The 12,939-nt window shown below is 48.4% G+C and overlaps 1 protein-coding gene across 1 annotated transcript in view; it reads right to left on the bottom strand.

Moving 5' to 3' along the window:
- The window catches only part of TTF2 (transcription termination factor 2), a 33,011-nt gene extending 26,407 nt beyond the window's left edge, over positions 1 to 6,604 (bottom strand). The window contains exons 1-4 of the mRNA XM_038763256.1: positions 6,558 to 6,604; positions 6,363 to 6,465; positions 4,831 to 4,917; positions 381 to 447 (exon numbers count right to left, since the gene is read on the bottom strand). Of these exons, the coding sequence (XP_038619184.1) occupies positions 381 to 447; positions 4,831 to 4,917; positions 6,363 to 6,465; positions 6,558 to 6,585 (285 nt within the window). The 5' untranslated portion in view covers positions 6,586 to 6,604. The remainder of the gene's footprint in view (positions 1 to 380; positions 448 to 4,830; positions 4,918 to 6,362; positions 6,466 to 6,557) is intronic.
- Positions 6,605 to 12,939: the final 6,335 nt, after the last annotated feature.

Here is a 12,939-nt window from a genome sequence, read left to right as displayed (position 1 = left end):
GCACATACACTCACTCTCTCTCACACACAGGAGCACCATGTTGCACTGAAATAATGTCTTCCCCAGTGCAATTAACCCACCCCCACAACCCACACCAAGCACAGTGGTCCTGAGCCACAGAGAAAGAGCTTCCTCTGTGATTGAATGATGGACAGCTTGCTGGATAACCCTCGACACACCACCCGGACTGGGCCTCCAGGGCCTGAGGTTGATTGAGGGCACAGAAAAGAAGGTATTAGAGGAGGCCAGGGACCCTCCCAGTGAGCCCATGCATGGGTCTGGGGAGAGCAGCTCCCCGAGCTGCTGCTGACCAATCACCCTCCGCCGCAGCCATTGCCGCCGACACCGGATGCCTCCAACGCTTAGCAAGCTGCCCGTACCTGCCAGGGAATGCTGCCACACCAGTGCTGCTTCTCCCCGCGACCCCGGCTGCAGCGGTAGTACAATCTGACGGGAGACCAAACGCAGAAATGAGAGCTAGAGAGGCTGGTGGGCAGCAGCCACGAGACCCCTGACTCTGCCTATTCCTCTTGCTCCGCCCCAGAAGAGCTCATAAAGTTCATTCATTCATTCAATCCTATTTATTGAGCGCTTACTGTGTACAGAGCACTGTACTAAGCGCTTGGGAAGTACAAGTTGGCAACACATAGCGGCGGTCCCTACTCAACAACAGGCTCACAGTCTAGAAGGGGGAGACAGACAACAAAACAAAACATGTGAACAGGTGTCAAGTCATCAGAATAAACAGAAGTAAAGCTAGATGCGCATCATTAACAAAATAAATAGAACAGTAAATATGCACAAGTAAAATAGAGTAGCAAATCTGGACAAACATATATACAGGTGCTGTGGGGAGGGGAAGGAGGTAGGGCGGGGGGGGATGGGGAGGAGGAAAGGAAAAAGGGGGCTCAGTCCGGGAAGGCCTCCTGGAGGAGGTGAGCTCTCAGTAGGAATTTGAAGGGAGGAAGAGAGCTAGCTTGGCGGATGTGCAGAGGCTCAAGGCTGGTCTCCGGAGGTCCTTCCAGGCTCACCTGCCCGGCCTGGCCACTCCGAGCTTCAGCACACCAGAAGGACTTACCCTGGAAACACTGAAGATGCCCATACGGGGTCCCCCCGGTTAGAGTGGAAACTCTTTGTGGGCAGAGGACTTAGCACCTCTGCACCATGCTCTAAGCAGCATGGCTTAGAGAAACAGCATGGCTTAGCAGATAGAGCACAGGCCTGAGAGTCAGAAGGTCATGAGTTCTAATCCCAGCTCTGTCACTTGTCTGCTGTATGTGACCTTACGCAAATCACTTCACTTCTCTGGGCCTCAGTTCCTTCATCTGTAAAATGGGGATTGGGATTGTGAGCCCCACATGGGACAGCGCTTATTACAGTGCTCTGGATACAGTAAGCGCTCAATAAATACAATTGATTGATTGACAGGGGCTGTGTCCAGTCCCATTTGCTTTTTTCCAACCCAGCACTTAGTACAGTGCCTGGCACTTAGTAAGCGCTTAACAAATGCCATAATTGAGAGAAGCAGCGTGGCGTAGTGGATAGAGCACGGGCCTGCGAGTCAGAAGGTCATGGGTTCTAATCCCAGCTCCACCACCAGTCTGCTGTGTGACTCTGAGCAAGTCACTTCACTTCTCTGTGCCTCAGTTCCCTCATCTGTAAAATGGGGATCGAAACTGTGGGCCAGGGGCAGGGACAGGGACTATGTCCAACCTGATTTGCTTGTACCCATCCCAGCACTTAGTACAGTGCCTAGCACATAGTAAGCGCTTAACAAATACCACAATTACAGCGTGGCTCAGTGAAAAGAGTATGGGCTTGGGAATCAGAAGTCAGGAGTTCTAATCCCGGCTCGCCACTTGTCTGCTGTGTAACCTTGGGCAAGTCACTTAACTTCTCTGTGCCTCAGTTACCTCATCAGTAAAGTGGGAATTAAGACTGTGAGCCCCACGTGGGACAACCTGATTATCTTGTATCTACCCCAGCACTTAGAACAGTACTTGGCACATAGTAAGAGCTTAACAAATATTATTATTATTAATTATTATTATCATCATTATTCCCAAGCTCCCAATACAGTGCACCACAACCAAGTGGGCACTCGATAAGTACACCCCTACACTACCACCACTACTGGAGTCCCCCTCGTCCCCCTCTCCATCCCCCCATCTTACCTCCTTCCCTTCCCCACAGCACCTGTATATATGTATATATGCTTGTACATATTTATTACTCTATTTATTTTACTTGTACATATCTATTCTATTTATTTTGTTAGTATGTTTGGTTTTGTTCTCTGTCTCCCCCTTTTACACTGTGAGCCCACTGTTGGGTAGGGACTGTCTCTATATGTTGCCAACTTGTACTTCCCAAGCACTTAGTACAGTGCTCTGCACACAGTAAGCGCTCAATAAATATGATTGATGATGATGACGATGGAGTCAGGAGAGTGCCAGCCAGACTGTTTGTTCCGAATGGGTCCCCCCATTCTGTGAAAGTGACACCATGAATTCGGGGGACGGCACTCAATCGAGGCTTAGTATTTCAGAGGCCTTGGAGCCAAAACACAGGCTGCTCATGCTAAAGGGGGAGACAAACAGGAGGAATTTTCCAAAACCAGCTAAACTGCCGCTTGAGTTTCTGCAGCCTACTCTTGGGACCCAGAATAAACTCATCCTGGCATTCGGTCTTACTGGGCTCTGCTTTTCAATCAATCATATTTATCAATTATACTATGTGCAGAGAGAACTGTACTAAGCATTTGAGAGAATACATACAACAGAGTTGATAGACATGTTCCCTGCCCACAAGCTTACGGTCTAGGTGGAACTTCCAGTTCCCGCTGAACTGTGAGTTCTCCGCCAACAGCTCCTTAAATGAAAACCACCTCAATTCAAACCTGCCCTCAACAACATTTAGGAGTTGATGTCAAGCATCTGGTAAAGAGCTCTACACACTGGGGTACTCACTATTCAACAGCTAAGAGGGGATCGCCACCGTCACTGGAAGAACCGCGGCAGGTGACGGAGCACTGTGGTGGGCATTTGGGGAACAGTCAAAAGAAGAAGCAGAAGCAGTGAAGCTCAGGGGAAAGAGCCCAGGCTTCACAGTCAGGGAATCTACCTTTAACACTTGTCTTCTGTGTGACTTTGGGCAAGTCATTTAACTTCTCTGTGCATCTGTAAAATGGGGATATCTGTAAAATGGGGATTAAGACTGTAAGCCCCCCCGAGGGACAACCTGATCACCTTGTAACCTCCCCAGCGCTTAGAACAGTGCTTGGCACATAGCAAGCGCTTAATAAATGCCATCATTATTATTATTATCAGTTTCCTCAACTCTAAAGTGCGGATTCAATACCTGTTCTCCCTCCCCTTTAGACTTTGAGTCCCATGTGAGACAGAGGCCGGGTCTGACCTGATTACCTGGTATTTACCCAGTGTTTAGTACAGTGTTTGCCACATAGCGCTACTATTAGAACAGTGCCCAGTGCTTAGAACAGTGCTTTGCACATAGTAAGCGCTTAACAAATGCCATTATTATTATTATTATTATTATTATTATTATCAGAAGACCCAGAACCTGCCCTCAAGGAGCTTACACTCCAACAAGGAGCTTACACTCCAACAAGGAGCTTACACTCCAACAATTCAATTCAATCGTATTTATTGAGCGCTTACTGTGTGCAGAGCACTGTACTAAGCGCTTGGGAAGTACAAGTTGGCAACCTATAGAGACGGTCATTCATTCATTCATTTGTATTTATTGAGCGCTTACTGTGTGCAGAGCACTGTACTAAGCGCTTGGGAAGTACAAGTTGGCAACATATAGAGACGGTCATTCATTCATTCATTCAATCGTATTTATTGAGCACTTACTGTGTGCAGAGCACTGTACTAAGCGCTTGGGAAGTACAAGTTGGCAACCTATAGAGATGGTCATTCATTCATTCATTCAATCGTATTTATTGAGCGCTTACTGTGTACAGGGCACTGTACTAAGAGCTTAGGAAGTACAAGTTGGCAACATAGAGACCATAGAGATGGTCCCTACCCAACAGCAGGCTCACAGTCTAGAAGGGGGAGCCAGTCCACAAAACAAAACATATTAACAAAAGAAAGTAAATAGAATGGTAAATATGTACTAGTAAAATCAATAGAGTAATAAATCTGTACAAACATATATACAGGTGCTGTGGGGTGGGGAAGAAGGTAGGGCGGGCGAAACAGACAACAAAACAAAACATATTAACAAAAGAAAGTAAATAGAATAGTAAATATCATCAATCGTATTTATTGAGCGCTTACTATGTGCAGAGCACTGTAAATATGTACAAGTAAAATCAATAGAGTAATAAATCCGTATAAACATATATACAGGTGCTGGGGGAAGGGGAAGGAGGTAGGGCGGGGGGGATGGGGAGAGGAATGGGAAGGCCTGGGAAGCATCACAATTGTGCTGCCACATCGCCCGATTACAACAACCAAAGCAATAATCATTTAAAAACAAAAACGCGAAAAAGACCAAGTCAGTGGACCAATTAGGAAGGCATGGCCTCACACTTCGCAAGGAGCTAACAAATCTCATTATTTTTAAAAAACGTGAATCAAAGCAACATACACAATGGATAATGCAAAGCAGTAAAGGAGGAACAAATACCAGCTGGTAGTGACAGTGCAAATATTCAGGCTTGGCTCTCCAAGTGGAAAATCCCAGCTCTGCCCTTAATACAATACTTGGGGCGTGGCAAGCACACCCAAAACACATATTAATACCACAATCCAAAATTGTTGTTATTATCACACATTCATCCATTTCCCCAGCACTTACCGGTATTCTTTCTTGCCCTGAGGCTGAAGCAGAGCCTGTAGTTCCACAACGGAGTTTTCATGGATCAAGCAGTGAGAGGCAGGAATGCTGACGGCGGCAGAAAATTTTCCAATTTTTTGTTACACGAGAGAACGGAGACACAGTGAGAAGGGTGGCTTTGGAAGAAATGGGTAAGGGGCGCGGAGTGTGAATGAGTTGGGAGACTTAGCTGGTGAAGTGCCTTAAAGCCAATGGGCAGAAGATCCTATATGATGTGCAGAAAGGTGGTCAATCTTTGGAGATTTTTGAGAACGGGGGACTGTGGGCACAACATTTTAGAATGCGAGCCCCACGTGGGACAACCTGATTGCCCTATATCTACCCCAGTACTTGGAACAGTGCTTGGCACATACTAAGTACTTAACAAATACCACAATTATTACTAATTATAATGATAATGCGTTGACTGGGACTAAGGAGGGAGGGCGGAGGCAGGGAAACTGAGAAGGCCAACGTAAAGAAACCTAAGAGTGTTTTCAGCAAGGCCCTAAGCCTGCTCTCCGGTGAAGGAACCCGGGACTAGTTGCTTCCTGCTGCAGGCGCAAAAAGGAGGACGGACCCCTGTTCTCCCGCGGGGCTGGGAAGGATTCGGGAACAGGGGGGTCGACCGGGAAGGGACCGGGACGAGGGAGCGGGGATCGGCGGGGGCTGTGCGCCCGATGTTGGGTAGGGACCGTCTCTAGATGTCGCCGACTTGTACTTCCCAAGCGCTCAATACAGTGCTCGGCACACAGTAACCGCTCAATACGACTGAATGAGTGAATGAATGAATCAATCAATCATTCGTATTTATTGAGCGCTTACTGTGTGCAGAGCACTGTACTAAGCGCTTGGGAAGTCCAAGTCGGCAACATCTAGAGACAGTCCCTACCCAACAGTGGGCTCACAGTCTAAAAGGGGGAGCCAGAGAACAAAACCAAACATACTAACAAAATAAAATAAATAGAATAGATCTGTACAAGTAAAATAAATCAATAAATAAATAGAGTAATAAATATGTACAAACATCTATACATATATACAGGTGCTGTGGGGAAGGGAAGGAGGTGAGGTGGGGGGATGGAGAGGGGGACGAGGGGGAGAGGAAGGAAGGGGCTCAGTCTGGGAAGGCCTCCTGGAGGAGGTGAGCTCTCAGTAGGGCCTTGAAGGGAGGAAGAGAGCGAGCTTGGCGGAGGGGCAGAGGGATTGGGGGCATTCCAGGTCCGGGGGAGGACGTGGGCCGGGGGTCGACGGCGGGACAGGCGAGAACGAGGTACGGGGAGGAGATTAGCGGCGGAGGAGCGGAGGGTGCGGGCTGGGCTGGAGAAGGACAGAAGGGAGGTGAGGTAGGAGGGGGCGAGGGGATGGATGGACAGCCTTGAAGCCAAGGGTGAGGAGTTTCTGCCTGACGCGCGGATTGATCGGTAGCCACTGAAGATTTTTGAGGAGGAGGATGACCGACTGGGCAGGGCGGAAGCTCGGTGTCCCCTTCCCGGCCCCGGCTGACGACTTACTCGCTGGGACGCACGAAGGCACAGCCCGGGGTCCGGCATACGAAGAAGCTTTTCCCTCGGTTGGGGCCGTCGCGGACACCGGTCTTGAGGAGGCACAGGGAGCCTGGGGGCCGAAGAAGGGGGCAGGGATTGGGTTGGGGCCCAATCCCCCCTCCCCTCCGGCCCCGGCCCCGGCCCCGGCCCCGGCCAACCCACCGTGGTGGTGGCAGGGCACCGGCTCCATGGCAGCGCCCGGCGATCCGCCTCGCTGCCGACGGGCCCGGTTCGGCTCCTAGTTGGGCCGCTGCGAGCCGCCCGGCGCAGCCGCCAGCCAATGGGCGGCCTCTTAGGCGGATGACGTCACCGCCCCCGCCCGCTCTGCCAATCCGGCCCCGGGGCGGCCGCCGCCCAGCCAATCGCAGCCGCGCCGCCTCGCCCCGCCCAGAATTCAAACAGGACGGCGGCGGCGGCGGCGGCGGCGGCGGCGGCGGCGGCGGCGAAGTGGGGCATACCTGTATATATGTTTGTACATGTTTATTACTCTATTTATTTATTTATTTTACCTGTACATATCTCTTCTATTTATTTTATTTTGTTAGTATGTTTGGTTTCGTTCTCTGTCTCCCCCTTTAAGACTGTGAGCCCGCTGTTGGGTAGGGACCGTCTCCATATGTTGCCAACTTGGACTTCCCAAGCGCCTAGTCCGGTGCTCTGCACACAGTAAGCGCTCAATAAATACGATTGAGTGATTGATGGGGGGCATCTCCCGCCGCCCGCCCATTGGCCGAGATGGGAGGCAGGGGCGGGACAAGAGGCGCGACGGCGACCGCGTGGGAAGAGGACCGCTAGGACCAGACGCGGATAGCCGCGTTTCATTCACCCAACAGTGGGCTCACAGTCTAGAAGGAGGAGACAGAGAACAAAACAAGACATATTAAGATAATAAAATAAATAGAATAAATATGTACAAATAAAATAAATAAATAGAGTAATAAATACATACAAACATATATACACGTGCTGTGGGGAGGGGAAGGAGGTAAGGCCGGGGGGATGGAGAGGGCGAGAGGAAGGAGGGGATAATAATAATAATGGCATTTATTAAGCACTTACTATGTGCAAAGCACTGTTCTAGGCGCTGGGGCGGTTACAAGGTGCTCAGGTTGTCCCACGGGGGACACGCAGTCTTAATCCCCATTTTCCAGATGAGGGAATTGAGGCACAGAGAAGTTAAGTGACTTGCCCAAGGTCACACAATGAACAATTGACAGAATCGTGATTTGAACCCATGACCTCTGACTCTACAGCTTGTGTTCTTTCCACTGAGCCACACTGCTTCTCACTAGGCTCACAGTCTAGAAGGGGGAGACAGACAACAAAACAAAACATATTAACAAAATAAAATAAATAGAATAAATATGTACAAGTAAAATACATAAATAGAGTAATAAATATGTACAAACATATATACATAGATACAGGTGCTGTGGGGAGGGGAAGGAGGTAAGGAGGGGGAATGGGGAGGGGGAGAGGAAGGAGGGGGATCAGTCAGGGAAGGCCTCCTGGAGGAGGTGAGCTCTCAGTAGGGCTTTGAAGGGAGGAAGAGAGCTAGCTTGGCGGATGTGTGGAGGGAGGGCATTCCAGGTCGGGGGAGGACGTGGGCCGGGGGTCGATGGCGGGACGGGTGAGAACGAGGCCCAGTCAGGAGGTTAGCGGCAGAGGAGCGGAGGGTGCGGGCTGGGCTGGAGAAGGAGAGAAGGGAGGTGAGGTAGGAGGGGGTGAGGTGATGGACAGCCTTGAAGCAGAGAGTGAGGAGTTTTTGCCTGATGCGTAAGAGAAAAAGCACCGGTGTGAGTGTGAGTGTACAAGTGTCGGCATGGGGGAGAAAGAGCATGTGAAGGCACGTGTGAGGCTGAGGGTGGGGGCGGACAGGCGGGAAGAAAATCTCCTGAGCCTCCTCCCTCCCCCTCCGCTCCCAGCCCTCTGTCAGCCCAGCCCTCACCTACGAGTTCCCCTGAGACCAAGGAGAGATGGTCACCCCAAAGGCAACAGCCGGACACACAGACTTGGGGACAGTATCTCCTGCATCCATCCGCCTGATAATAATAATAATGGCATTTATTAAGCGCTTACTATGTGCAAAACACTGTTCTAAGCTGATGTGTGAAGGGATAAAACATGTTTGGGTGTGGATTTGGTCTTCATAGCCAACCTACCAAGAGGAGCGGCCTGCAGCACATCAACCAGTTTAAGGGGAGCAGCGTGGCGTATTGGGTAGAGCACGGGGCTGGGAGTCAGAAAGTCATGGGTTCTAATCCCAACGCTGCCACTGGTCTGCTGTGTGACTTTGAACAGATCACTTCACTTCCCTGGATCTCAGTTTTCTCATCTGTAAAATGGGGATTGAGATTGTGAGCCCAATGGGGGACAGATCTGCTTGTATCGATCCCAGCATTTAGTACAGTGCCTGGCACATAGTAAGTGCTTAACAAATACCATTATCATTATTATTATTACCTTCTTTTGACGCACAAATTCACAACCTGAAACCACCCACTGCACTGAACTCAACTCCCTGTCTCCCCTGACCCTCGGTCAAACTCATATCACCAACCCACAGCTCCAGATCATCATCATCATCATCATCATAAATATGGTATTTATTAAGCGCTTATTATGTACCAGGCACTGCAGTAAGGTCTAGGGTGGATACAAGCAAGTTGGACTGGACACAGTCCCTGTCCAATGTGGGCCTCACAGTTTCAATTCCCATTTTACTGATGAGGTAACTAAGGCACAGAGAAGTGAAGTGCCTTGCCTAAGGTCACACACAGCGGACAAGTGGCAATCAATCAATCAATCGTATTTATTGAGCGCTTACTGTGTGCAGAGCACTGTACTAAGCGCTTGGGAAGTACAAGTTGGCAACATGTAGAGACAGTCCCTACCCAACAGTGGGCTCACAGTCTAGAAGGGGGAGACAGAGAACAAAACCAAACATACTAACAAAATAAAATAAATAGAATAGATATGTACAAGTAAAATAAATAGAGTAATAAATATGTACAAACATATATACAGACTGGGATTAGAACCCATGACCTAACTCCCAGGCCCATGCTCTATCTACTACACCATCCTGCTTCCCATCTTCATATCTTTCTATCAACTTCACAATTCCCGTTCTCCGCTCTTGCGCTCCAGCTGCAGAGTGCTGCTGGTGGAAAACATCAGGCTAATTGCCTCTGTTTCAAACTCATCCTCATCTGCTAGAACTCTGCCCTCTTGTCTGTTCAGCAACAATACCTCTCCATTCTTATTGGTTCCCTTGCCTATTGCCTGTGCCAACAGTATCTGTATGTTAACTCTCTCCTCAAACTCCCTACTTCCCCATCCCTTGTCCCAATGACCCTGCCACCTAATACAGTGAAAAAATTGAAACTATCAGGTGCGATCTCCCTAAAATCTCTCCTGCACTTTCATTCAAAATGCAGTGCTCTATACATAGTAAGCGCTCAATAGTTACAATTGAATAAATGAATTTAATTGTATTTATGGAGCACTTACTGTATGCAGAGCACATCAGTAAGCGCTTGGGAGAAGCAGCGTGGCTCAACGGAAAGAGCCCAGGCTTTGGAGTCAGAGGTCATGGGTTCAAATCCCGGTTCCACCAATTCTCAGCTGTGTGACTTTCGGCAAGTCACTTCACTTCTCCAGGCCTCAGTTCCCTCATCTGTAAAATGGGGATGAACCCTGTGAGCCCCCCATGGGACAACCTGATTACCTTGTACCCCCCCCATGCTTAGAACAGTGCTTTGCACATAGTAAGTGCTTAATAAATGCCATGATTATTATTATTATTATTACAATACAACAATAAACAGTGGCATTCCCTTCCCACAGTGAGCTAACAGTCCAGAGTTGGGAAAGCAGACTCTGTGGTGAAAGAATGAGTCCATTTTGTATTATCTGACCCGGGAGCAACAAAGCCAAAGGACCGAGCACTGGACTAGGCGCTTGGGAAGGGCAGGTTGGCAACATCTAGAGACGGTCCCTACCCAGCAACGGGCTCGCAGTCTGGAGGGGGGGAGACAGACAACAAAACAAAACATATTAACACATTAAACATATTAACAAATTAACAAAATAAAAAAAATAATAAAATACAATAAAATAAAATAAATGAAATAAAAATAAATAAAATAAAAATAAAATAAAAATAAATACAATAAATATGTACAAATAAAATAAATAAATAGAGTAATAAATACATACAAACATACATATAGGTATATATACATATATACAGGATATATATATATTTGTACGTATTTATTCTATTTATTTTAATTTGTTAATATGTTTTGTTTTGTTGTCCTTCTCCCCCTTTTAGACTGTGAGCCCACTGTTGGGTAGGGACTGTCTCTATATTTTGCCAACTTGTACTTCCCAAGCGCTTAGTACAGTGCTTTGCACACAGTAAGCACTCAATAAATACGATTGATTGATTGATTCTATCTTGTATTATTTGACCCCAGGAGCAACAAGGCCAAAGGAAGATTTAGAGGAGAAATTACATTATCTTTCAGGAGGACTTGAATCAATCAATCAATCAATTGATTGATTGAACTTGAATTGTTGGAGAGGAACCGAATTGTTTTGCAGAGGGCTTAAGGAGGGGCTAAATTGCTCTGCTGGGCAGGAAAAAGACTGCTGGATGGGGCTACGCCCCATGGAGGAATATGCCTTTTGGGGGGGCGGGGGGAGATCGCTGTCCCCTCTGTCTTACCCGGTAAGAGCGGAAGACAGCAGGCAATCCAGAGCAGCCCCCTACTGCAACTCCCCAAGAACACAGGATAAAAAGGGGAAAGGACTGGCCCTCTTTGCCCAGCATGGAACCACTTAAGCCATGCACTAAGACACCTATGGCTGCCACAACCAAGCACCTAAGACTTGAACCAGGATGACGATGAGCTGCAGGCAATCCAACTCCTTGCAACTCCTCCAATGTGGGATCATCTTTATAAAGACTTGGGGAAAACCAGTTAGATGTGTAACTATAGGTGCTGTATTTCTTGTGCGCGTGGGTGTGTGTGCATATGCGCCTAACCCCTGTTTTAATATAAAATAAGCTTTCCACTGTAACAGTGGTGTTTTGTTTTACTTTTGGAACATGTCATTGGAGCGCCTGGTTTAAAAAGGAAGTCAAATCCCTGGTTACGGGCTCTTAGGTCAAATGCATGATATCATAGGGGGAGCAATTCCCCAGGTGGGAAAAATGATAGACATCAATACAAACAAACACAATTATAGATATGTACCTAAGTGCTGTGGGTTTGGGAGGTGAGCAGAGCAAAGGGAGCAAGTCAGGGTGACATGGAAAGGAGTGGGAGATGAGGAATGATGGTGTTTAGTCTAGGAAGGCCTCTAGGAGGAAATGTGCCTTCAATAAGGCTTTGAGGTGGGGGAGAGTAATTGCCTGTCCGATTTGAGGAGGGAGGGTATTCCAGGCCAGAGGCAGGACGTGGGCTAGGGGTTGGCAGCGAGATAGGTGAGATCTAGGCACAGTGAGAAGGTGAGCGCTACAGGAGCGAATTATATGGATTGGGTTCTAGAAGGAGAGCAGCGAGTTGAGGTAGGAGGGGGCAAGGTGGTGGAGTGCTTTAAAGCCAATGGTAAGGAGTTTTTGTTTGATGAGGAGGTGGATGGGCAACCACTGGAATTTTTTGAGGAGCAGGTTATGTCTTGAACGTTTTTGTAGAAAAATGATCTGGGCAGCAGAGTAAAGTATGAACTGGAGTGGGGAGAGAAAGGAGGCTGCAAAGTCAGCAAGGAGGCTGATGCAACAATCCAGGTAGGTTAGGATGAGTAAGTGTGTCAACGTAGTACAGTTTGGATGGAGAAGAAAGGGCAGGTTTTAGTGATGTTGTGGAGCTGGTAAAGGAGGGGAGGGGGGAGGGAAGGGGCGAGGGGAGGGGGAAAAATACCCTTGATTGAATGATTGATAGAATCATCTACTCCCCTGACAGAACTTCCTCAGTGAGGAGGTAAAGTCCTTCATCTGGACTCGGCTTTTACTCCATAATGACCCTCTTCAGTAAGTTCGCTGTGGTCGGGGAACGTGTCTACTAGCCCTGTTACGCTGTCCTCTACCAAAAGCTTAGTATAGTGCTCTTCACACAGTAATCAATCAATCAATCAATCAATCATATTTATTGAGTGCTTACTATGTGAAGAGCACTGTGCTAAGCGCTTGGGAGGTACAAATTGGCAACATATAGAGACAGTCCCTACCCAACATTGGGCTCACAGTCTAAAAGGCTCACAGTAAGCGCTCAATACATCCGATTGATTGATTGATTGATTGAGAGAGCCGCCGGCGAATCTCCTCCCTGCAGCCCGGTGCGGGGCGGGGAATGTCCCTGGCGAGGCCGGTGAGGGTCTCGTCGGAATCTTCCACTGGATGGCGCTCAAGGCCCAGTCTCCCTTCCCACGGCTCGTTCTCAGGCTTCTGCGGCCAGTCCCAGTATTGGGCCGAGGGGCACAGGGTGCTCATAAGCTCATAAGGGCGCTGACAGCATTTCTGACATTGGTTCAG

Source organism: Tachyglossus aculeatus, chromosome 21 (genome assembly GCF_015852505.1).
Source record: "Tachyglossus aculeatus isolate mTacAcu1 chromosome 21, mTacAcu1.pri, whole genome shotgun sequence".
Taxonomy (NCBI): Eukaryota; Metazoa; Chordata; class Mammalia; order Monotremata; family Tachyglossidae; genus Tachyglossus; species Tachyglossus aculeatus.
This window is presented reverse-complemented; position numbering and strand designations above follow the sequence as displayed.